Genomic DNA, 25513 nt, shown 5'->3' on the forward strand with positions numbered 1-25513 from the left:
TTAGCATATTCCCTTCTTATTGGCTGTGGGCTCTGCCATCTTTGTGAGGGTGTGATGGTCAATTAGCATATTCCCTCTTTATTGTATAGTATGCTAAGGAGCTTAGATTTGGACAATAATACTATTTCAGCAATGCTCATGTCAGTCAGTGAAACATGATTACAAACATGTCAAATTTAGTAAGTAAAGTGAAAGTATGACTGAGATAGGCCTTTTCTTGAAACTATCACATTCTTTATAATATATTTCATATACTAAAGTTAAAGTTCCCTAGGAATTATCTTTATGCATTCATTTGTTAATGAACTTACTGTTTTTTAAGAGGAAAGGGCTAATTTTATTCAATGTAGACTCTTATTTCAATTGGATTATAAAGAATCTTGAATATATATGAATGGTTTTTAATATTTTACAGTTTGATATTAGGAATTTGCATTAAATGTTATATTTTAAAATAAATCTAGATTTTAATCTTCTATGCATCTATGACATTCTCTGAAATATAATTATTGATATTAAAAGCCAGATGTAAATTGTGAGCTTCCTACATGGTATTCTTCCTCATTACTGGCACTATAATAAATTTAAAATGACAATGACCCTAAGAAGATATATATGTATATATGTGTAGGAGGGAGACATTTTGTTTAGTTCAGCATTTAATAATATTCTAGTTATTAAACAACAGATAATGTTTAATAATATTCTAGTTATTAAACAACAATAATGTTTAATAATATTCTAGTTATTAAACAACAGCAGGGAAAGTCTTACTTGACTGGTTTCTTGTCATTTCCAAACACCATCAGCTTCTTTCCCAAGTTCACAACTGGATATTTAATAATTTCAAAGACTTTATTTCATTTCTGTGCTTTCTTAAATATGGTGTTTTCATTGGCCATTTCTACCTCTCAAGAATAAAGAGGCAACTTTTGAATTTTTTTCAAAACATATCTAATGAATAGTATGTATTCATGTATTTATTGACTAACAAATAGTATTTAATAAATCATTTCCTATCTAATATGTCTGTATTTCACCTAGTATTCATAGGACCATAAAATGCTCAGATAATTTTTTCTTACAAAGCAAAATTGTTGCCTATGGATTGTAAAATTATTCATATCCAAAGAGATTTGGCTGTTGTTAAGTGAAAAAAATATCTACGCAGCACTGGTGTGTGTATATGTGGTAGGGGGGAGTATTATCTGTATGTGGGGGATTCGTGTGGACTATTTTTAAATGTTAACTGGTATATTTTCTCCAGTGTTTTCATTAACCTTTGAACCTAACCACATTGAGTAATTCAAGCCTTTTTCTTTTCTTATTGTTTTAGAAAACAGAGAATGCAATAGTTTTTCCCCCCTTGATTTTTTAAAATATATTTATTGATTTCAGAGAGTAAGGGAGAAGGAGAGAGAGATAGAAACATCAATGATGAGAGAGAATCATTGATCGGCTACCTCCTGCACCACCCCCAATCTGATTTCGAAACTATGCTCTAAAAACTGGACTAATGTAAGTCAGCTATTACAATTTTAGAACGATCAAGGATTCAAATCCCATATCATAACACTGTAGCTATGAACCTGGCACATATCAAACAGTATGCATGTTAGCTATTACATGAGAGAAAATTCAAAATGTGTTCTTTAAATACCCAGCAGAACATACAACGATCACCTCAAATATAAATTTTGCAATCTTTATTTAAAATATATTTTATTGATTTTTTACAGAGAAGAAGGGAGAGGGATAGAGAGCTAAAAACATTGATGAGAGAGAAACATCGACCAGCTGCCTCCTGCACACCCCCCATTGGGGATTGCCCGCAACCAAGGTACATGCCCTTGACCGGAATCGACCCTGGGACCTTTCAGTCTGCAGGCTGACGCTCTACCCACTGAGCCAAACCAGTTTTGGCTAATTTTTGCAATCTGAGAGATAATAACAAAGTAAAGAAGATACTTTAAAGTTTAAAAAACTATTGCAAAAACGGGAAGAACAAATTTATTTTCCTGGGTTTGAGCAAATGCTAGACATGGTCAGCCAAGTCAAGTTTATCACTATTTTTAATGAAAGTGATGGTCACCTGACTGTCAGAGAAGGCATGATCATATGACAATTGTCTGCTGAGCTCACCACTCATCCCTATGGACCTACCACGGCCCAGCAGAAAGCATTACTGACTTGGGGAAAACTCCAAGGTGATGAAAACTATCATACGGGAATATTTTAAATGAAAAGAAAAAACTTATTTAACTGCTTCTTTTAGAACTGAGGTGAATGTCATGCAGTTTTGTAAAAATGTAATCATTTAAATTGTGAGTGGGTTAGAATCAGTCTTAATGCAAAAGTTCTCCAGGTAATTTATTTTTGGTGGAGGTGGGTGTGGATGTGTGTGGGAGGAGTCTGGGATGGTGGGGTTGTGGTAGGGGAGGGGTTCTTTGCTAGCTGATCTGACTCACTTCCTTCACCAGATCATAAGGCAGAAATCTCCATTCAGGAATGGGCCCTGGTGGTCTGCCTTTAGCCATTTCACTATTCTCTTGTAGGATTCAGATAGCTGAATACTTTTGCACCCATTTAACTGCTCATTAAAAAAATAAAATTCACCTGAATTCTAAAATGCACACTTGATAAGACGAGTGTTTTCATTCCTGCTCATGGTGATGAAAGAATGTGTGTGCCTGTGAGTGTGTGTGTGTGTGTGTGTGCGTGTGTGTGTGTGTGTGTGTGTGTGTGCGTGTGTTGAGGGAAATGTCCTCCAGTTCCCAGCTAAATGGTTGTCAGCTTTTGTGTGTGTGTGTGTGTGTGTGTGTGTGCGCGTGTGTTGAGGGAAATGTCCTCCAGTTCCCAGCAAAATGGTTGTCAGCTTTTGTGTGTGTGTGTGTGTGTGTGTGTGTGCGTGTGTGTGTGCGTGTGTTGAGGGAAATGTCCTCCAGTTCCCAGCTAAATGGTTGTCAGCTTTTGTGTGTGTGTGTGTGTGTGTGTGTGTGTGTGTGTGTGTGTTGAGGGAAATGTCCTCCAGTTTCCAGCTAAACGGTTGTCAGCTTTTCCCGGGAACCTGGGGGCACTTTGCAAAGCCCCAGGAGCTCTAAGGTAGACATCAGAGGTGTCCTGGGCATGGCAAGTGCCCTGGGTGCCCGATGATGTTATACATATGCAAATTAACCGGATGTTGCATGGGGAAAACCCATCCCACTTGGGATAAGAATTGGGGCTGACCCTTGAAAAGTAGGGAGGCATCATTTCTTCAAATGGTAGCTGCCCTGCACGCCTGCCATGTTCCGCATTAGAGGCAGGGACCTGAGCTCCTCTCAGAGTCTGGAGAAAACCAGGCTGTCAGACAACCCCCAAGGCTGAGTCAGAAGTGACACCAACTCCTCCCCTCCCCCTCCAAGCCCCCTTCATCTCCATCCGCCCTCTGGTGAGCAGCAGAGGGCTGTTTGGGGAGAGCTGAGCAAAAGCCTGACCAGCGGGTTTAAAAAGAACAGAAAGGCACGGAATTAGGACCCGGGAAACGGGCAGGGAGGCGGCCCAGGGGAGTTGGTGGAAGTCCTGGCCAACAGCACAGGGTTCTAAGCTCGCCCCGCAGCGGCTGCTGCAGGCAGAGGGGAGGGGTCTCCTGGAGGGACGCCCGGACCCTGCTGCCACTCACGCGTGTCCGGCCTCCTCCGAGTCGCTGTCCGAGGCCCACTCCTCGCCGATGCCCGGCAGGGTGGAGAAGAGGGTCCTGGGGCCCGGCCCGGGGGGCCTCCAAGCGCTGGGCTCTGGGTCTCCGGGGCCACGCTGGCGGGGGTTCCGTGGGCTCCAGGCTGAACTGCTGCCACCCACTGCGCCCCGGATGGATGGCAGCGCCGCCCAGACCCCGCCGGGGACGGGGGTCGACCGCGCCCCCGCCCCCAGGTGCTCCGGGGAGCTCTGGGCTCTGAGGTCACCGCCAGACGGGGCCCGGGGCAGGTCCTGGGGCAGGTCCCGGGGAAGGTCCCGGGGCAGGTCCCGGGGCGGGTCCCGGGGCAGGTCCTGGGGCGGGTCCCGGGGCGGGTCCTGGGGCGGGTCCCGGGGCGGGTCCCGGGGCGGGTCCCGGGGCGGGTCCCGGGGCGGGTCCCGGGGCAGGTCCCGGGGCGGGTCCCGGGGCAGGTCCCGGGGCGGGTCCCGGGGCGGGTCCTGGGGCAGGTCCCAGGGCTGGTCCTGCGGCGGGGACTGGACTTTGCTTGCTCTGGGGCTACTGGGCAGGGACAAGGGGGTCCCTACTGCTTCTGCCGCGCCGAGGCGGTGAGCAGAGGGTGGGGCGCGGCGGGCGCCCCCCGCGGGGTGCAGGGGGAGTCGGGCGCCAAGGCGGGGAGGAGGCGCAGGGTGGGGGCCGTGCTCAGCGCTGTGCCCGCCGGCCCCGCGCTGGCAGCGCCTTCCGATTTGCTGGAGTTCACAGCCGGGGAGGGCACCGCCGGGGACGCAGTCGAGGTCTTGAAGATTTTGGAAAAGAGAGACCCGAGGTCTAACACTGCGACCTTCATGGCCCAGACTTGGAAATGCTGTCCTCGCTGCTGCTGGAGCCTCAAGACCACGGGGAGCCGGGTTTCGGGGCGCCATCCACCCCTGCTCACAAGGATCCAGAGGAGGCGGCCCGGGCGGGGCGGGGATCCTGGGGTTCTGGTTTGTGGGGGTCCCCCCGGGGGCCTCTAGTGCGCTCCCCACTCAGAGGAGCGTCTCTGGGCGCTCAGCCCCGAAGCCCTGGAGACCCCCTTTCCGACGCCCAGATGGCTCGCGGGGCTGAGGCTGCGGGGGCAGCGGCACCCTCTGTCCCTCTCTGGCCCGGTGCCCTGAGACCCCCAGCGCCCAGGTGCGCTGCTGCCAGAACCCCCGGGGGCTGAGGGTGCGGATGGGGCCTCTGGTGGCAGAGTTATCCCATGGGCCTCCAGGACGCGCAGGCGGTTGCTAAGCTAAACAAAAACCCTCCTATCTCCCTGCTAATTGGGCCTGGAGTGCAGCTCCCACATCTCAGAGCTGTGTCCACAACAGGCACCCAGGCTCCCCTCCCCATCCCTGCCTTAAAGGAACACTGTCTAATTTCCCCATCACCCTTTGAGCTTCCCCCACTGGCCAGGCTCTGGGCTGAGGGCGAGGAACTTGAACAGAGGGAGATAACCCTGCTTCCAAAGGAGCTGGAACCATCTAGTCTGACAAGACCAACTGTGCCAGAGCAGGGTGGCCAGCTCTCAGGCAGCAGGGAAGGCTGGTAAACAAACAAACAAACAAACAAACAAACACCTGTTCTCAGGTGAGGGGACTTGAAACAGCAGTGCCCACTCCTCCCCCTTCAGGGCCAGGTTCAAAGTGTGCCACTAAAAATGTCACAGAGGTGCCTCCCCCAAGAACTTGGAAATAAGATGGGGCCTGACAGCTGAACTAGTAACATCCACATACAGTGTATGTGGTTAACACCCAACCGAGTGGACCAAGAGATTTAACAACTAAAATGTTTCAGAACTCGAACGATAATCAGATCAATCGATGCAAACTCCAAGGCAGATATGAGAGGTAAGAGTTTCTTATTAAGGGGAATACATTTCGTTTTGCTAAATCTGGGGAATTCTACGTGAAAGATAGAGTGTATGAGTGTGATGATCCACAGAAGTGTGGGGTCAGTTCAGAGCAAGATTACAAAATAAGATACTGACAGGGTTTATCCATTAATGTTCAGAAGATGTATTTTCTGATTTGGGGCAGGGAAAGGAAATGAATACAGTAACTGACACTCATGAGTATATACTTTAGTCTTGTGGCTAGTTACCAAACAGGACTCTGAGACATAGTTAATTTCCATCGGTAATGTCAAGTTTTGTATTTCCTTGTAGAGACCTAACCAGTCTTCACCTGTGATATCTACATGCTGTCAGGATCCCTTTTCTGAACCCAACCCCCACAAACAAGCATGTCCTGGGCACTTTTCTACTTCCAGGGTGCGCTCAGCACTGAGATGTGAGAGAAGGGATGCTCTCTTCCCACAGGAGGAATAGCAGCTTCCTAGCACACGAGGTGTCAGGTGAGGGCCCCAGCACACAAGCCCAGCAGATAGGGGCCGCCCAGTCAGCACTAATGGGGGAGAGAGCAGCATGTGCTGAAGAGAGGTGAGAGGCCAGGCTGGGCAGGCTGTCCAGGGCCTTGGATGTCGGAAGAGGGAAGAGCATACAGTTGTCAGCGTGCAACACACCAGCACACAGTGAAGAGTGAAAACGAAGGAAACATCTGAGAGCAGCGAGGGAAACGAGGCAGAAGTCTCAGGGTCAGAGCAGGGAAGCTGGGCTAACTTTGTCATGATGCAAGGACACCAGAACCATCCATGTTTCTCATATGTTCATTGTCCCTCTTCCGCAGCAAGTAACCAGGTAGCCATAGAGGGGTGTGAGGTCAGAACATTGGACTCTTTTCATAGAGTGCTCATTCAGGATTGCAAAAGCCGTGTCCTCAAGATTGTTTCTTTCATAAGGATCTTGCTTTTAGTTCATAGAGTAATTAAATCCTCAATACATTAGGTTACTCTCAATGCAAGTAGAATCGTTTCTAGAATATGCACTCTCAGTGTTTAAACTGCTAATTATCTGATCGGTTCTGGGCTCTTACAGCTGACCAGCCTCTCAGGAGGGAGCCCCATTAACCTGACTCATAAAACCCTAGGGGCTCTCTGTCTCACCCACAAATTGCCTTCAAAATAAAGATACAATTTCTCAGCCTGGGAGTCAAGGTGCATTCAAGCTGGTCCATGCTACTTGGGAACATCGTCTTGTCCTGGTCACCCTGAGCCACCCTGTGCTCCAAGCAGGCGCCCCGCACACTTTCTTGAACCCATCACACCCTTCTCTGCTTTGGAGCACTTCCTGCTCCTGTTGGCTGCTGCCTGAAGCACTCCGCCCTCCCCCTTCCCCACTTCTTGAGGGCAGTGGTTACATATTCCCTGTTTTGTCCACAGAGATGAGCAGAGGGTCAGATACAGACAAATCCCATAGTTTCATAGCTGTGGTAGACTTTTGGAGAGATGAGATCTACTTAACGATATTAAAGAAAATATATTGTAAAGTCTTAAACAGATGAAATAATATCAAAGTGAATAACATAAAGAATGTAAGTTCTTCTCCGTGGACATCCCATAAGGTTGACCAGTGTTTTTCCTCCCAAACATTAATCTAGCTGCAGAGAACTAAACTTTTTTCCTCCCCAAACATGGCATTACATTATGTACTCTGTTCTGCAGCTTTAAGGTTTATCTTTCATTTACTATTTCCTGAACCTTTTTCCATGTCAGTGCAGATAGATGACTTAAAAAAAAAAATCAGTTGGAGAAAAGCCTGAAGCATGCTTTTCTCTGCCCTGAAGAGGCCCTGCCGCCTGTACAGGAGCTGCAAGGAAAACGGAGGGGATTGAGCAAAGTAGGGATCCAGGGCGTTTCTCAACTTCTGTCATCTGCCTGGGCGCCTTCCCTGTCACTATGGACCTGCTCCTAGGAGAGGGCACTCCTAGCCCAGCGCCTTTGTAGGAAGGATCGCCTGCAGAAAAGAGAACCAGAGTCAGGATTGGGGTCCCGCTACCTGAAGAAGGAAATTCGTAGTCAGTGAACACAGCCATCGGGCAGGATTGGGGCACCCTTCTCACCATCATTCCCTTTTCCTTCCTCCCTTCCATAGGCTCAGTGGTTTGTCTTTGAGAGTTACTTCATAATGATTGTTCCTTTATCCAACCCCCGCTCTGCCAGCATCTCTTATCTTCCCTTCATCCTCTCCTAGCCGCCCTGATGTTCTCTTGGTCCAGAGGATAATTTGGAAACCATTGGGATCACAACAACATTATTCCGCCCTCCCGTGAACTGATGACGAATTTCACCTACTCCCTCAGGTTGGAATCCCAGGTCAAAGTAGGGAGCTGTCCTGGGTGAGGCTGATGCGCAGCCAGGATGCAACCCACCTCCGCTCCCAGCCAGTCCCTGGAAAGCACAAGACACTCCTGGTTGTGCAAGGAAGCATCAGGAGGCTAGGCGCCCAGCCAGGGAAAAACTAACCCCCAAACCGAACTTCAAACCCGGTGCCCCTTTACTTCCATTCTAAAACATACCGCCCCCTCCTTAAGGGAGATCAGCCCACCCCAGCCCCAGTGCGCCTCTCCATCCTGAAGTTGCCCTCAATTGCACCCCATTCTCCTGCCCACGCCACCCAAGTGCCTTCATTTCTGCTCAGCACACTCTGCCTTCAGCATCTGTGTTCCCGTGCGCACTACGTAGGCGTTTGTCTGCACAATGACAACCCGGGGGCGCTGTCCTCCCAGCCCGGGAGGCTCCAACCCGGTCCCCAGGGGGCAGGGCGGTCCCTGCGCGGGAAGTGCAGCTTTCTGGCTCCTGGGCTGGTGCCTACAGGTTGCCAGAGGAGGGAGAGGCGATTGGGCCTGGCGCCACCCCCTTCCCCGCCCTCCCCGCCCGCCGCGCCCGCCCCCGGGAATTGCGGGACTCCTCCCAGGGCCCCGCACTTGAACTGCAGGGGCTGGGCCACCCCCTGGCCCCAAGCTCCCTGCTCCAAGGTTCTGGGCCTCAGTCTCCGAGATGATGACCGTCTGGCTGGTGCCTGTCGGGCAGAAGCTGCTGCTCTGGGGCGCGCTCAGCGCCCTCACCCTGGCGGGCGCCACCCTCATCCTGAGCTTCCTGCAGATGATGGCGAGCTATGCGCATAACTGGCTGCAAATGAGGCCCATCCCCAGCATTTCGGGCGCCTACCCCTTGGTGGGACACTCACTGATCTTGGAGCAAGGAGGGACAGGTAAGGAACTGGGCGTCCAGGCCGCCGCATCCCCACAGGGGCTGTTGGGCCCCTTGCAGGGAACCCAGGCTGGGGAGCACCTCCTGAGCACCACCCGCTCACCCTCCTGGAGCACCGGACTGGAGATGCAGGCTGCTGGGTGAGGGGCGCCTCTGTCACCCCCTGGATAATGGGTTCCCAGCTCTCTCCAGTTTTCATTACATATGAGTGCAGTGTTTCTAAACGCCTGTCCTTCTGCCTTTTCTCTTCTCATTTCCCACTCCCTGGCTGCTGCTATCTTAAACCACTGCCTGTAGCCCTAGCCGGCTTGGCTCAGTGGATAGAGCTTTGGCCTGCAGACTGAAGGGTCTGGGGTTTGATTTTGGTCAAGGGCATGGGTTTCTGATTCCATCCCCAATGCGGGGCGTGCAGGAGGCAGCTGATCAATGGTTCTCTCTAATTATTGATGTTTCTGACTCTCTCCCTTCCTCTCTGAAATCAATAAAAATATATTTAATAAGAAAAACAACAACAAACAAAAAACGCTGCCTGTTTTCTTCTGTCTTTACTGTTAAAGTCCTAAAGGCAGACACAACTTATAACTTCTCTCTCTCTCTCTCTCTCTCTCTCTCTCTCTCTCTCTCTCTCTCTCTCTCTGCAAAATAAGGTACGAGAAATGCACTTGAGACCAGAGACTCTCCCTCCAGAAATCACAAGACTTCACCACAACTTTCATTCCTCCTTGGCCCTTCTGTGGAGGTTACATAACAACAATGAATTATGATACTTTTCATCAAGGCCTGCCCCAAAAGTCATACAGCAAGTTTCAGAAATCTTATTTGTAAAAGAGTGAATTGTTTTTGTTTTTTTTTATTGAAATCATCTTTTGAAGAGATAGCTTTACGTTATGTTATAAGGGTAGAGGGATCACTTTAAGTTAGAAAGCTCTTAAAAGTCCCTGATGTTTGCATCCCCCATGAGGGAGGGTGAGTTAGATCTTAGCACTTCATCTTCATGGCTGTATAAATTGAGATACCCAGAACTGAAAAGATTTGCCCCAAATGACATATTTTAAAATGAGCCCAGAACTAGAATCCAATCAGCCGTCAACTTAATTGAAGAAGTTTTATAGACTGAACATCAATTCCAAAGCTTAAAGGATTATTTCTTTTCCACTTTCCTTTCTCCAAATAAAAATAATGCTGTCATTTCAACTTCACAAGAATACATGAGGCCTCATGGGAGAGTGTTGCCAAAATGTAGAAAATGTTTCTGGCCAAAGAAATCCAAGTAAACCTTTAACCAACCAAACATCAATGTGACTGATGTTGCAAGTGATGCAGCAAATTTTGATATATGAAAACTACCTTTGTAAAAATCATCATGGCGAACACTAAAGGCAGAGCTAATCTTCCCTTCTACCCAAAGGCTTTATAATATTAAAAAATAATGGTTTAGAGATATAGGTCCCTCCTCCCCAACTGGAAACAATATACTTAAGAAATCTCATCATAGTCTTTTGGAGAATTTTTCTAAGAATTGAAATCTCTGGTGAATAAGATCCATTTCAAAACAAACTGTGAGTTACTGGATTATTTAAAGTAATTCTCCTTATAGTTACTTCCGGAGAGGAGAGAGTGATAACACATTATCTTTCTCACGGGGACTTTTTAATGCTTCAACAACTACAGGATCTGGGCAGGAGACCAACCGTTGGTCCCTTTCTGCTTCTAACCAAATTGCTTGACTTTTCAAGTTGTTTAAAACTCTTTAAGTTAGCGTGTGTTACCCTTTACCTGTAATCGTCACTATATTACAGTTACTTTGAGGATTAAATTTAATACATGCATTTTCTAGACCAGTGGTCGGCAAACCGCGGCTCGCAAGCCCCATGCGGCTCTTTGGCCCCTTGAGTGTTCCAACGCCACTTCTTCAAAATAGACTCGCCCAGGCCGAAAACCAACTTCTACGCATGGGCCACGAAGTTTCAATCTCACTGTACGTGCGCGCCCACACGTGGTATTTTGTGGAAGAGCCACACTCAAGGGGCCAAAGAGCCGCATGTGGCTTGCGAGCCATGGTTTGCCGACCACTGTTCCAGACCATTGTCCAGAACTTGGTTTGAGTCAATTTTTTCATTGTCAGTCATGCACTTATTTGAGGCCCTCCTTTGTGCCCAGCATCGAGCTCAGCAAATTTGGGCAGAGCACAACATTTAAAGGTGTATTCCCCATCCTCAATACCCTTGTGTCTTATACAAGAGGCTGTGCCTTTCATTGTGTGGCTACCCTCCGCATTCTGGCCTCAGAAGTCTCACCTGGAGAATTGCAACTGACTCCCAACTGGGCTGTTGAACTCTATCTTTTGCTTTTCCAGTCCTTTTTGTCAACACCTGTCTTCCCCAGCTGCTCCCTGCTATGGGGCCCACCGGAGGCCTTCAAACCATGGATTTTGATTTCCCTGTCTCCTCTGTCAGACCAGACCAAGGCAGTGGTTCTGGCCATGCTACATATGTTTTGACACTGTTGATGTGACCTAGCTCCTTTCACAGCAGTTTAAGCCAATGGTTAGACCGGAAGGCATTTTGAGTCGGCGTGATGTAATGGGGAAGATGGCACATTGTGTGTGTGGGTGCCTGGGGTACAAAGCCAGGCCTGCATTTACCAGCGCTGTGATATTGTGCAACTACTCAGCTGTGCACAACTTTCTCAGTTGTTCACTAACTTCTGTAATAGTGTTTCTCGTCTGACTGTGGTGAGGCATAAAAGACATAAGGCATCGGAAACCCTTAGCTCTGGTCTAATGTTTAATTACCTTCCACAGCAAATAAATATGACTGAATGAATGTTAGTCATTTTAGAAGATTCATTATTGGGTTTTGAGGTGCCCAAATGTGTAAACGCTTTAAACAATTATTACTGTTTATTCAGTGTCACGTGCAATGCACATCCCTGCACTTTAGTCTCTTTCCCACTGTACTTTGAGCAGCTTGCCCTGAAGCCCAGGGGTGGGGGGAGCTGAGGGATGGGAGAAGGAGCAGGGGTAGTTGAGTATGTGAACATGTATTGGCACAAAAAAGAGCTGGAAAGTCTAATAATTGCTTTTTTATTCCATGCCAATCTGCCCGTGGGGCCCAAATTCCCATTTAAAACAACCCGTCAGAACCTCAGGTGCCATCTGTATTAGTGGCCTCACAGTGCTGTGGGCATTAGTCCTGCTGCTGTCAAGGGGCATTCCCTTTGCCTAGAAAAGCCTGGGTACCACATGCCTCCCAGCCAGTCTGCTCTCCTTATCCCTCCCTCCCTGGATTTTGCCAGCAATCTCAGGAGAGGCCTCATTTCCCAACCTAATTAGAAAGCCAGTCCTCCCGTGACCTCATGTTGTTTGACTTGGACTCTGTCTAACCTTTGTCAGGTCTTTTCTCTGAGGGCTGGACCCTGTATCCCAAATCTTTTAGTCACTGTATTCGCCCACTCAACTCCCACTCCCGAGCCGCACTCGCCAATTTAATGTTTCCTGAGCTGACCCAGAGTTTTGTCATTGTTTGAGCTTTCTGAATGCTGGGCTGCATTCCCCAGATGGGACCTCAGGGATTTCAATACAGAAAGGGTTAACTCCCAAACTTTCCTCACTACTTCAGTGTTGTTGGGATTACTGGTCACCATTTCCCCACACCCAATATAAGGACCAGCCATAAAGCATGACCAGGGCCCCTAATACTGGCTGCATCCAACCCCAGTCTTTTTCCCACCCCAGAATCTTCCTGTAGCCTCGGAATACCAAGTTATCTAACCTGTGGTTTTAATACTCACCAGGAACTTTCAGATATTGCCTAGAAACTATAAAAGAAAATCCAATTTCTTTAGCCTTGCAACACTCCAAGCTCATCTATCAATGTTATCATCCTCATCCTGTGTTTTGGCTAAATCTATAGGCAATTTTCAGATCTCCCTGCCTCTGCTCTGCTATTTCTGCAGCTTGGTTTACCCTAACTTCCTTTTTCTTCCTATAAAAAGCCAACTCATTCTTTTATGCTCAAATGCCATCTCTTTCTTGGAATTTCTCCGGTCCTTTCAATGAAAATCGATAACTCCTTAGACTTTAACTTGTAATTTAGCACCCATTTCATTTGACCTGATACTGTGATTAGTACCACAGTGACCATCTCCTATGATTATAAATTCCTTGAGAGTAAGGATCTGGTCCTTTGGTGGTACATGTTCCTTGCCTGTGGAATGCATGTGTGAGCATGTTGTGTTTTCAAGAAGTAAGATACTTCCGTCATATTCATTCTTATATCTAGACATGTCATAGGAAACTGATTTGATTGATTACCAAATTTCCCTATCTAATCCCTACTTTTTCCTCAGTGCCTGTCAGTAATTCTTTTTAGCTTAATGATTCTTTCTTATATTCACTATGACATCTCTTCCACATTTTTGTCACATTCTCAAACCAAATTTTTTCCTATATCCAAGGAAATGTAGACATAGCCAATTATTTATATACTAGATGCCCAGTGTATGAAATCCTGCATGGGTAGGGTCTCTAGAGGCTGCTGACTGCCAGCCAGGGCCTTCTTTTGTTCTGCACCGCCCCCTGGTGGTCAGCACATGTCATAGCAAGCAATGGAAATAGCTGGTTGAACTCCCTAGGGGACACTTTGCATTGAGTGTATGTTTCTCTTCTACTAAGAAAATATTTTTTAATCTTCCTCCAGCTTACTTTTTATTCTTCAGCTTCAAAATAATAAAACTCCCCTTCTTTATAAGCTTTTATTTATTCAAATAATATTATAACTACAGGAAAGTTGTAAAAATAATATAGAGTTTGCATATGCCATATACCCAGCAAGCCTTCTCTGATGTGTTATTTTACACAATTAGTATCATTATCAAAACTAGAAAATTATTATTTGTCCAATGTACTTAATAATACTACAGCCCTTACTTGAATTTTGCAACACTTCCTATGTTCTTTTTCTGTTCCATGACTCAATTCAAAATCTCACCTGGCATATAGTAGTCGTGCTTCCTTGTGTTATGCTCTTCAATATTAATCTTTTCTAGTCTGTGATCATTTAGTCTTTCCATACACATCGAGACCTTGAGACATTTTCTGAGACAGGTATTGTGTAGAATCACTCTCAGTTTGGATTTGCCTGTTGCTTTTTCAGAGTTTCATTGAGGTTATGCATTTTTGGCAAGAACACCATATGTGATGTTGAAAGCTTTCCCTCTGAGATCAGGAAGACATGTTCACTCTCACCATTTTATTCAACATAGTATTATAGGTCACAGTCAGAACATTTAGGCAAGAAAAAGAATGCAGATGGCATGATTGTTCATATAGTTAACCCTAGATATTCCACCCCCCAAAAAAGTTACAATCCTATCTAATAAAAGAATAATATGCAGATTGACCATCACTCCAACACACAAGATGGCTGCCCCCATGTGGTCAAAGATCCTGCCCCCATGTGGACACAAGATGGCCACCATAAGATGGCCAGCAGGGGAGGGCAGTTGGTAGGGACCAGGCCTGCAAGGGAGGGCAGTTGTGGGCAATCAGGTCAGCAGGGGAGGGCAGTTGGGAGGGACCAGGCCTGTAAGGGATGGCAGTTGTGGGCGATTAGGACAGCAGGGGAGGGAAGTTGGGAGGGACCAGGCCTGCAAGGGAGGGAAGTTGGGGGAAATGGGGCCTGCAGGGAAGGGCAGTTGGGGGGGACCAGGCCTGCAAGGGAGGGCAGTTAGGGGTGACCAGGCCTGCAAGGGAGGGCAGTTAGGGGCAATCAGGCTGGCAGGGGAGCAGTTAGGCATCAATCAGGCTGGCAGGGAAGTGGTTAGGGGGTGATCAGGCTGGCAGGCAGAAGCGGTTAGGGGCAATCAGGAAGGCAGGCAGGTGAGCAGTTGGAAGCCAGCAGTCCTGGATTGTGAGAGGGATGTTCAACTGCCTGTTTAGGCCCGATCCTACTGGGTAGTCAGACATCCCTTGAGGGGTCCCAGATTGGAGAGGGTGCAGTATGGGCTGAGGGACAACCTCCCCCCCCCATTCACGAATTTCGTGCACCAGGCCTTTAGTTAATAAATAAATTTAGTAAAGTTGCAGGATAGAGGATCAATATATAAAACTCACTTGTATTTCTTTATGCAAACAATGGACTATCAGGAAGAGAAATTAGGAAACAGTTTTATTTACATTTGAATTAAAAGGAATAAAACACCTAGGAATAAATTTAACCAAGGAGGTGAAAGTTCTGTACACTGACAACTATAAGATATTGACTAGAGAAGTGATACAAACTAATTCTATCATTACTTATTCTGTTGCACTAATTGTTCTAGTTTGGAGTATTAGGAGCTTTTCAGGTTGGCTGCTTGGTGTTTCAACATGGCCCCATCATTTTTTGAGCACTTCCTTATTTTCTGGCACCATAATATATTCCACTCTTCTGGTATTTTTCTCTGCCTCAGCCCTAAAATCAATGACTTCTCCAAGGAGAATTGCTTCTTTCTTTTCTTTTCTTTTCTTTTCTTTTCTTTTCTTTTCTTTTCTTTTCTTTTCTTTTCTTTTCTTTTATTGTAGACAGTATTTAGAAATACTGAGAGCTGGTGCCTGTACTAGAAATGGGAGCCAACCTGGGAAGTTATATTACCAGAAATCTTATTTGAAATATCAGAGAAAACTTCACAGCAAAATCAAGATGACACTTGAAGAATAAGTATGTGTTATTAGACAAAAAGCAGTAGGAATAAGAGTTTCCTACAAAGGGAAGAAGTTCTGTAGAGGCCCTGAGACATTTGTGAAGTTGAAGGATTAGTAAAACAGAAGAGTTTTTTTAAATTATTTTTTTCTTGAGGTAACATTGGTTAATAACATTATCTAAATTTCAGGTGTGCAATAGTATAATTTGATGTTTGTATATTCTTCTGGGTGCTCACAACCAAAAGTTTAGTTTCCATCTATTACCATTTGTTTAACCCATTTACCTCCTTTGCCCTCTCTCCACTCTCCTTCTCCTCTGTAATCACTATTCTGTTGTCTGTATCCTTGAATTTGTTTTTATTTTGTTATATTTGTTCACTTGTTACTTTTTTGTTTTATATTTTATATATGAGTTAAATCAGACTGTTTTTGTCCTTGTCTGTCTGACTTATTTCACTTAGCATAATACCCTTAAGATCCATTCATGTTATCAAAATGACAATATTTTATCTTTATATATATATATAATATATATATATAAAGATAAAATATTGTCATTTTATATATATTGTCAATATATATAGTCATTTTATAAATATTGTCTAGATATGTATATATATATATATATATATATATATATATATATATATATATATTCTTTATTGATTTCAGAGTGGAAGAGAGGGGGAGAGAAAGAGAAACATCAGTGATAAGAGAGAATCATCAATTGGCTGCCTTCTGCATGCCCCTCTCTGGTAGTCGGGCATATGGCCAGACGGGGTCAACGCTCAACCACAGAGCCATACCAGCTGGCCATTATTATCACATCTTCTTTATCCATTCATCCATTGATGGATACCTAAGGTTGCTTCCATATGCTGGCTATTGTAAATAAAGCTGCAATTAACATTGTGATGCACATATCTTTTTGAATTAGTGTTTTCATGTTCTTCAGATAAATATCCAGAAGAAGAATTGCTGGATCATATAGTAGCTCTCATCTCAATTTGTTGAGGAACTTCAATACTGTTTTAGAGAGGGTGAAAGGGAAGCATCTATCTACCAGGGCTGGAGAGTTGGGACAGGTTTCCCTTTCTATAGAAGCATAGCCGAAGCAGGTCAGGAGAAACTGAACAACCTCAGTGTTCTTGGGGAAGGCATGTCATAAGGTCACCACAAACATCCACAGTGCTTGGCATTTCTCAGTTAACCAGGTTGTTGCACATATATCATTCATAATTAAATTAGCATCATAATTCATGCATTAATAATTTAGTAAGGACACCTGTGTGGTTTAGCTTCAAGATGTGAAAGATCTTGGAGCTATTGAGTGAGGTGCACAAAGTAAAAAGAGTAAAAAACACAAAAAAGACACAATAAGGAACTTATTTAAAATTAAATATTTTCTCCTAGAGTTTTTTCAGCAGGTGATTCATTACACTGAAGAAAACAGACATGTGCCAATGATAATAATCTGGCTTGGTACAGTACCAGTAATCATCATGTATAAAGCCGAAACTATAGAGGTGAGTCGATGGTGACTATGATCAATGTTCCACTGTATATTTGATAGTGTGAGAATCTTATCAGTATAAACAGCAAATATATGTCCTTATATTTAATTGAATTCAATGCAATGAGGATTCTATTACATATCTAAGGCTGTGAAGGTGCCATTTAATGCTTTCCAGATATAGTCTGAGTTCTCGGAAGAGTAGCAGCTTCTACATGTCTATACACATTTGGTATCAAGTAATATATTTGTCCTCCTTTTTTGGGAAGTCTTCAGTTGAACAGATTATTCTACAAGGGGGAGCTCATTTCATCTTCCAGGTACTGTTTTAAGATTGAAAAAATATAAGACTAATAAAATATATGTGTTTCCCTTAAGGTACTCAGAGTATCCATTATACTTTTATTACTTCAAATTAATTTTTAAAAAGAGAACACTAATCTGATATTGATGGGGAATATGTTGTTAATTCACGCTATTGAAATTACTCCTAAAAATTGTTGACCATTCTTTTCCTTATTATCATGACATTGGGGGTATTATCTGATGGTTTGATGACAGAGGATTTGGGTCAGGAAATAAAAATGGGATAAACAGACCTTAAAAAATAACAGCAGAATTTCCTAGGGTTGTTGGGCTTGGATACATCGTTCTTACTCATTGTGTAAAACTCTTAGAGTGTCTCTGGTACCACACTGCAGAATCTACTGGCCCAGAGGAGACAGCGAGAGGGCCACATGTGGGGTTTCAGCCATTGCTGGCCTAGTATAGTGGGCTTAGTACATGTGGATAGAGATCTTCCAAAGCAGGGAACTGCAGCAAGAAGCCTGAGAAGCATTTTGTGCATATGCTCATCTCTTCTGCTTTACTTTGGCTCCAGGCAACCTAACTATACCCATGGTTCCCAATGCTACTTATACCCTGGAGACATTCAAATGTGTACCTAGTGTAAGCCTTAATCCTGAGCTGCATACCTGCTTTCAGACTATGGCAACTCGAATGTCTCCAAATCAACATACCTGATCATGAACTTGTGATTTCCATCTCCCTAAATGTGGTCATCCTTTGATTCACCCACCTTCTCTTCCCTCACTCCTACCCTCAATAAACAACTCCACTTGGCTCCTAATTCAGGGCAGGGGTCAGGGAATTCTCTTGGACATTTTCCTTTCAGTCAACTCCAGCTAGTCTCCAAGACTGAGTGACAGTTGTATGCTGCAAACTCTAATTAAATTTCTTTGAGTCATAGTAATGAAAACGAACCACAAAGAAGTGATTGTTATGAAATGTTACTTTAGAAAGTAGTTGTGTTCTAGCCCAGTTTTCTTATGATTAAGCTGGCTTTCATATCTCTGTCTCTCATTTTCCTTTGCTCTCTTTCTAAGGTAATTTTAACTAGCTCAAAGCAAATTGACAAGTCTTATCTGTACACCTTCCTACAACCATGGCTTGGCCTAGGACTTCTTACAAGGTAAGTCAGTGTAAATCGGTAAAGTTGTCTTGTGTGTAACTAATGTCAGGCACTGACAGGAGGTAGTTTTCCTATAGCAAGAATGTGCTGTCGGGTAGTAGGGAGAAGCTGAAAAGGTTGGGTGATAATGGGCCTCTGAGAGACAGGAACCCAGGGTGTAGAGTAATCTCCAGCCATGGCATTGAATAATGATGATCACCAGTGTTCCAAGGAGGGTAAGAAAGTGCCAATGTATAAATGGAGTACAGCACAGGGGAGTTTTGAGCAGGGAAATCTTGAAAATCCAATGAAAAAGGCAGTCATCCTCAGAGAAGTAAGCGGAGCACAGTAACTTTAATCCAGCTGTCATCCAGCAACAGGACTTCGGTGGGGACTTTGAAGACTTCAAAGATGTTAGAAATCAAAGTAGACTCATGGAACTCCTTGATCTTCAGAGGGATAAGGTTGGAAAAAGGGAGGAAATTTCCAATTTTTGGAAACTCAGAACTTAGAAATCTAGAAAACTTCTTAAAATTTTCAATTTTGATGAGTGCTCTTTTAAATATTAGTAATATAGAAGGATATCTAAAATATGCCCATTCTGTAACTGTATATGAATCTCCCCTTGACATTCTGACCAAAGCATTTAGGAATCTGTAGATTAGGAAGAATTTGTTGTCTTGACTATGCTTTATTTCTTTTGGATGTTGCTTTTCTCTCCTTTGTAACCATGTCTTGTACTTCTAGTACTGGAAACAAATGGCGCTCCAGAAGAAAAATGTTAACACCCACTTTCCATTTTACCATTCTGGAAGAGTTCTTAGATGTCATGAATGAACAAGCCAACATATTGGTTAATAAGCTTGAAAAACATGTTGACGGAGAAAAATTTAACTGCTTTTTTTACATCACTCTTTGTGCCTTAGATATCATCTGTGGTAAGTCTCATTGATTTGTTTCTAGAGCTATGGTGTAACCATAAATGGCTCAAATAGAAAATAACACTTCACTGGGAAGCAAATGAAGGGGTTAGAAAGGACATTGGCTTCCATGGGGTGATTCTTCCGCTAAATTAGGCTCCTGAGAAGCAGTGCCCACTACTAGGGCTTTGAGCAGAGACAACCTGCCAGGAAGGTCAGAGGGAAGGAGGAGCAGGAACAGGGAGTAGGAGAAACAAAAGGTGCAAGACTGAAAGGGGAAAGGAACAATTCTAAAATATATAAGAATTTATGTCTTTTTTCAAGTGTTTGCCACTGGAAAATAAACACAAGGCATGTGCATGAATTGAATGGTTGCTTCTCACCCATATTTTGCAGAAACAGCTATGGGCAAGAATATTGATGCTCAGACTAATGATGATTCTGAGTATGTCCGTGCAGTTTATAGGTAAATGGAGCCCTTCTAATTATTTTTAAAATGGTTATTGATTCAAGCTTTAAAAATATTGCTAATAATTTTTGTCTGTGTTGTATCTTTTTCATTGTTTCACAATGAAATATTGCACTAAAAAGGAACCTAATCATTGAAGCATGTATTTTAACAGTAGATGATTTATTGTATAAATTATGGCACACCCAGACTATGGTATAATTTTACATGATTATTTTATGATATATTGAGAAATTACATTATGATGCTTAGTGATAAAATGGAGATAAAAACAATATTTTTAGCACCATAATCACTAGGTATAAAAATTATTCATTAAAAAAACTTGTAGCTATTATTCCAGAATGTTAGCTTTGATTATTGTTTTGTGTTATGCGCTCCTCTCTCTTGTTTTTTGAGTTGTTATTAATTCTCTCTTCCCATATTTTCTGCACTGAGTGTGTATCATTTTTTAATTGAAATAGTCATATTTACTTTGAAAAATTGCTGATATTATTCAACTATTAAAATGCAGGGCCAGGGTTTGATTTGAGGAATTCTGTCTTTATGTCCACTGCCCATTTCATTTTAACACATATTAGCATATATAATCTGCCATTCATTACACAAGATACTGACTAGTTTTATAGTGGTCCACAGAACAGAATAACAGGGAGACAAGCATCAAAACAAATAAGTACAAACTTATAAACTATAATAATTGCTTAAAAAGAAAAAATAAAGTTGATATTCGAGAAGAAAACAGCAATAGGGCCCACAGATTGAGTGACCAGGAAAGACCACTCTGCAGAATTGGCCTGGAAGCTGCTCTCAAAGGAGGAGATCATGTCTAGGTCTTTCTGCTCCATCACTGGAAATGTTGAGGGAGGGACTCGGGACAGGGATGTGACAGAGGGGCACTTTACTGCAGAAGAGGACAGCCAGAGGAGTGATCAAGCAAATGTGTGGACATTAAACAGGCAGATTTCATCCCACCCTGTGGTATAAGAGCTACAGGCAGCTCAGGGAGGTCCGGAACTCTTCCCGGAGAAATAGAAGGAGAGATCAGATGGCCATCTAGTGAGGATGTTTTGTAATGGATTCTTTATTCCTCTAAAGGACCCATTTAATTCTTAAGCTTCCTTGAATGTGTAATAGCCCATGCCTTCATTGTTGAGCATTGAGCATAGAGCTCTTAGTAGCCACTAAGACGAATTATCTTCGTTGCCACATATTACCCTCACTGAGACCAGGCACCATATATGTACTCAAGCAATGCCCATTTTGATATATCAGCTGATACATTTGCATCCTGTTTATAGGATGAGTGATTTGATACATCGAAGAATGAAGACGATTTGGTTCTGGCATGACGTTTTGTACCTTTTGTTTAAAGATGGATGGGACCACAAAAGGAACCTAAAGATCTTACATAATTTTACCACCAATGTAAGTCCTCATTTTATTTTATTGTGGTCAAACATACATAACATAAAATTTAACATAATAGCCATTTTAAGTGTACCATTCAGTGGCATTAGGCGCATTAACAATGTTGTGCAACCCCTACCACTATCACTTTCTAGAACTTTTATAAGTGCATGATTCCTATGTTTGTTAACATATCCAGTCATTAATGTTCCCTCCTTGAGGAGGTTAGTCTACTGGGGAGGTTGTCTATAAATAAATAATTACAAAATGTGATATGAGCTATGGTAGTTTATTAACAAACTGGCTGCTATCCTAAGAGAATAAAGAAACAGGAATCTGTGTTATAAGAATCTTCTGAAAATTGTTTGGATTAAGCAATGGTTTTCCAAGACAAAGGGCATTTATGGCAGTATCTTAAACTGGAAAAGATAAAAATTAACTAGATATTACTATTTAATTTGTAATGACAAGAAAATAGTAATGTTCTGGATATAGTCTGTCTTTGTGTTAAACGTAGGTTTATGAAAAGGAAAACTTTGATTGAAAACATGCATTATAAGTTATATGTACTGATAAAAGTAGCGAAGTAATTATATTTATCCTTTGCTGTAAATTTAGTTTTAAATATGATGACATTGCTTCCTGACAATGAGGTACTGCCTCCAACAAAGTATCAAGTGGCTAGAGTCCCTAGATGTTAGATGAATGAGATTTTGAAGTGAGCTGCCCTCAGTGGAGTATAGCATAATTGCCTGGCAAGAGGTGAATGGTGAACAGTTTGTATTTTATAGGTACAATTACACTTGTCTTCAAATTTCATGCATTAGTATCAGTATCTATAATGAATGAATTCCAAATTGGATGGATAATATCAAAAATTGCATACTGAGTGCCAGGCACCAGGGGTTCCACCAAGAGTCAAAGAGAGGACATGGTGCTTGTCTTAACGGAACTTGGGAACTGTTCATTCAAAGCAGAAGCAGGTTTGGACGATTGCCTGAAAGGAGGAGAAAGTTGAAATGTGTAACCAAATTAAGCTCAGGGGCTTTCATTCTTTTACTCATTCAACACATACCTGATGGACATTTCTAAAAGGCCAAGCAGTGTTCTAAAGGTTGGAAATATATGAATGAATAAAGACAAATTTGCTGCTACATTAAAGTTGGAGGAGAAAGTCACTAAATAACAAATACAATGCCAGGTGGGAAGTGAAATGGAAAAAAGGTAAAGCAGGCTGAGGAAGAGAGTGAGTGCCAGGGACTAGGGTAGCAGTGACCCTGACAGTGTGACTATGGACAGCGGAGATCTAAAACTAGGGAGGAAGCTAGTCATGCTGGCTTCTGAGGCAAGAGCATTCTAGGCAGAAGGAGCAGCAAGCATACAGGGTGATTCTTTTCTCCAATACAACACGTCATTAGAGTGATCTATAATTAGTCTGTTATATAATGATTGTGTTCTCTCCACCACCCCAACTTTTTCTCATGAGCTCTTTCAATTCACTGGGGCCCAATTCAGGAGACTACTATTCTATTCCCATGTTGGAAAGGCTGCAAAAATAGTCCTTGGAAGTGATGTATTACGCCCTAAAAATATTCACAGAAAGCTTTACTATATTTTCACAAAAACCTAAGTTCCTGTTGAGTGAGACAGAACAGGAAAGGCTTAGCCAAATATCAGTTAAAGAAGCTGGTATATTTTCACAGGAAAATGGATTATTAGGCCATATCAAATTCCACACAAAAGCATGTGATCGTTTAAATCATACAGGTCATCAATGAACGAGCCAATGAAATAAAGAGAGAAGAAGAACATAAAAGTGATGACAAGGGCACGACCCCCTCCAACAGAAAACGCAAGGCTTTTCTCGACCTGCTTTTAAATGTGGTGGATGATGAAGGGAACAAGCTAAGCCATGAGGCTATTCGAGAAGAAGTGGACACTTTCATGTTTGAGGTATTTTGCGTTGTCATGTTAGTCTCAGGTATCCTCATTAAACAAATTACAGTTCTTGTTACATAACAAGAAAATGTTTTGTTTTTAATCTTGGGAGTTAAAAATGCTAAGGATGAAGAAATAGCCAGCACTAATACTTTGAGTTGTGTATAAGCATTTAATAGTAAAATTAGAAATAGCAAGAATTATTTGTAGCCACCTTTTAAAATAGATTGGGATCCTTGGCATAAGAGATAATCTGTTCTCAATTTATTTTTAATTTAAAGAAATAATCAATTTATAGGATTTTTAAAAATTGTTTAAAGTATTACAAACAGTAGTACATGTGTCTCCTTCCCCCCCCCAATTGACCTTCCCCCAGCCTCCCCTACCCACCAGCACATGCCCTCACCCCTCTCCCAGTATCTTGTGTCCATTGGTTATGCTTATATGCATGCATACAAGTCCTTCGGTTGATCTCTTACCTCCCCTCCCCCAACCCTCCCTACCCTTTCCAATGTAGTAGTTTGACAGTCTGTTCGATGCTGCTCTACCTCTGTATCTATTTTTGTTCATCAGTTTATAATGTTCTTTATTATCCATAAATGAGTGAGATCATGTGGTATTTTTCTTTCACTGACTGGCTTATTTCACTTAGCATAATGCTCTCCAGTTCCATCTATGCTGTTGCAAATGGTAAGAATTCCTTATTTTGTACAGCAGCGTAGTATTCCATTGTGTAGATGTACCACAGTTTTTTAATCCACTCATCTGCTGATGGGCATTTAGGCTGTTTCCAAATCTTAGCTATGGTGAATTGTGCTGCTATGAACATAGGGGTGCATATATCCTTTCTGATTTGGTGTTCCTAGTTTCTTGAGATATATTCCTGGAAGTGGGATTACTGGGTCAAATAGGAGTTCCATTTTTAATATTTTGAGGAAATGCCATATTGTCTTCCATAGTGGCTGCACCAGTCTGCATTCCCACCAGCAGTGAATGAGGGTTCCTTTTTCTCTGCATCCTCTCCAGTACTTGTTGTTTGTTGATTTGTTGATGATAGCCATTCTGACAGGTGTGAGATGGTACTGCATTGTTGTTTTGATTTGCATCTCTCAGATGATTAGTGACTTTGAACATATTTTCATATGCCTCTTGGCTTTCTGAATGTCCTCTTTTGAAAAGTGTCTATTTAGGTCATTTGCCCATTTTTTGATTGGGTTGTTTATCTTCCTTTTGTTAAGTTGTATGAGTTCCCTGCAAATGTTGGAGATTAAACCCTTATTGGAGATAACACTGGCAAATATGTCCTCCCATGCAGTGGGCTTTCTTGTTGTTTTGGTGATTGTTTCCTTTGCTGTGCAGAAGCTTTTTATTTTGATGTAGTCCTATTTGTTTATTTTCTCCTTAGTTTTCATTGCCCCAGGAGTTGTATTGTTAAATATATTGCTACAACAAATGTCTTCTATTTTGCTGCCCATGACTTCTTCTAAGATTTTGATGGTTTCCCATCTTATGTTTAAATCCTTTATCCATTTTGAGTTTATTTTTGTGTATGGTATAAGTTGGTGGTCTAGTTTCATCTTTTTGCAAATATCTGTCCAGTTTTCCCAACACCATTTATTGAAGAGACTGTCTTGACTTCATTGTATGATCTTGCCTCCTTTGTCAAATATTTATTGAGCATAATGGCTTGTGTCGATTTCTGGATTCTCTGTTCTGTTCCACTGGTCTATATGTCTGTTCTTGTGTCAGTACCAGGCATTTTTGGGAACAATGGCTTTGTAGTATAGCTTGATATCTGGTATTGTGATCCCTCCAGCTTTGTTCTTCTTTCTCAAGATTCTGCAGCTATTCGGGGTCTTTTTTTTATTCCAGATGAATTTTTAGAGAATTAGTTCTAGATCTTTGAAGTATGCCATTGGTATTTTAATGGGAATTGCATTGAATTTATAGATTGCTTTGGGTAGTATGGACATTTTAATGATGTTGATTCTACCAATCCATGAACATGGTATATTCTTCCGTTTGTTCATGTCTTCCTCTATCTCTTTTTTCAGAGTTCTGAAATTTTCTGAGTACAGGTCCTTTATCTCCTTGGTTAAGTTTATTCCTAGGTGTTTTAATTTTTTTTGTTGCAATGGTAAATGGGATTGCTTTTTTAATTTCTCTTTCTGTGAGTTCATTATTGGTGTATAGAGAAGCCATAGACTTCTGGGTGTTAATTTTGTATTCTGCTACATTGACAAATTCATTTATTAAGTCTAGTAGTTTTTTGATGGAGTCTTTGGGGTTTTCTATGTACAATATCATGTCATCTGCAAATAAGGACAG

General features: G+C 42.9%; 2 protein-coding genes across 2 annotated transcripts in view; one reads left to right on the plus strand and one right to left on the minus strand.

Moving 5' to 3' along the window:
- The window catches only part of LOC307104466 (protein FAM149A-like), a gene marked incomplete at its 5' end in the record, with an annotated part of 41825 nt that extends 37308 nt beyond the window's left edge, over positions 1-4517 (minus strand). The window contains 2 exon segments of the mRNA XM_079779362.1: positions 3662-4271; positions 4274-4517. Coding sequence (XP_079635488.1) covers positions 3662-4271; positions 4274-4517 — 854 coding nt within the window.
- Positions 4518-8587: 4070 nt separating this feature from the next.
- Positions 8588-25513, plus strand: part of LOC307104100 (cytochrome P450 4V2-like) — a gene marked incomplete at its 5' end in the record, with an annotated part of 30225 nt that continues 13299 nt past the window's right edge. The window contains 7 exons of the mRNA XM_079778738.1: positions 8588-8801; positions 16899-17011; positions 18384-18469; positions 19196-19386; positions 19765-19834; positions 21139-21265; positions 23015-23200. Coding sequence (XP_079634864.1) covers positions 8588-8801; positions 16899-17011; positions 18384-18469; positions 19196-19386; positions 19765-19834; positions 21139-21265; positions 23015-23200 — 987 coding nt within the window. The remainder of the gene's footprint in view (positions 8802-16898; positions 17012-18383; positions 18470-19195; positions 19387-19764; positions 19835-21138; positions 21266-23014; positions 23201-25513) is intronic.

The sequence above is a fragment of the Cnephaeus nilssonii genome (assembly GCF_951640355.1).
Source record: "Cnephaeus nilssonii genome assembly, chromosome: 8".
In the NCBI taxonomy this organism is placed as follows: domain Eukaryota; kingdom Metazoa; phylum Chordata; class Mammalia; order Chiroptera; family Vespertilionidae; genus Cnephaeus; species Cnephaeus nilssonii.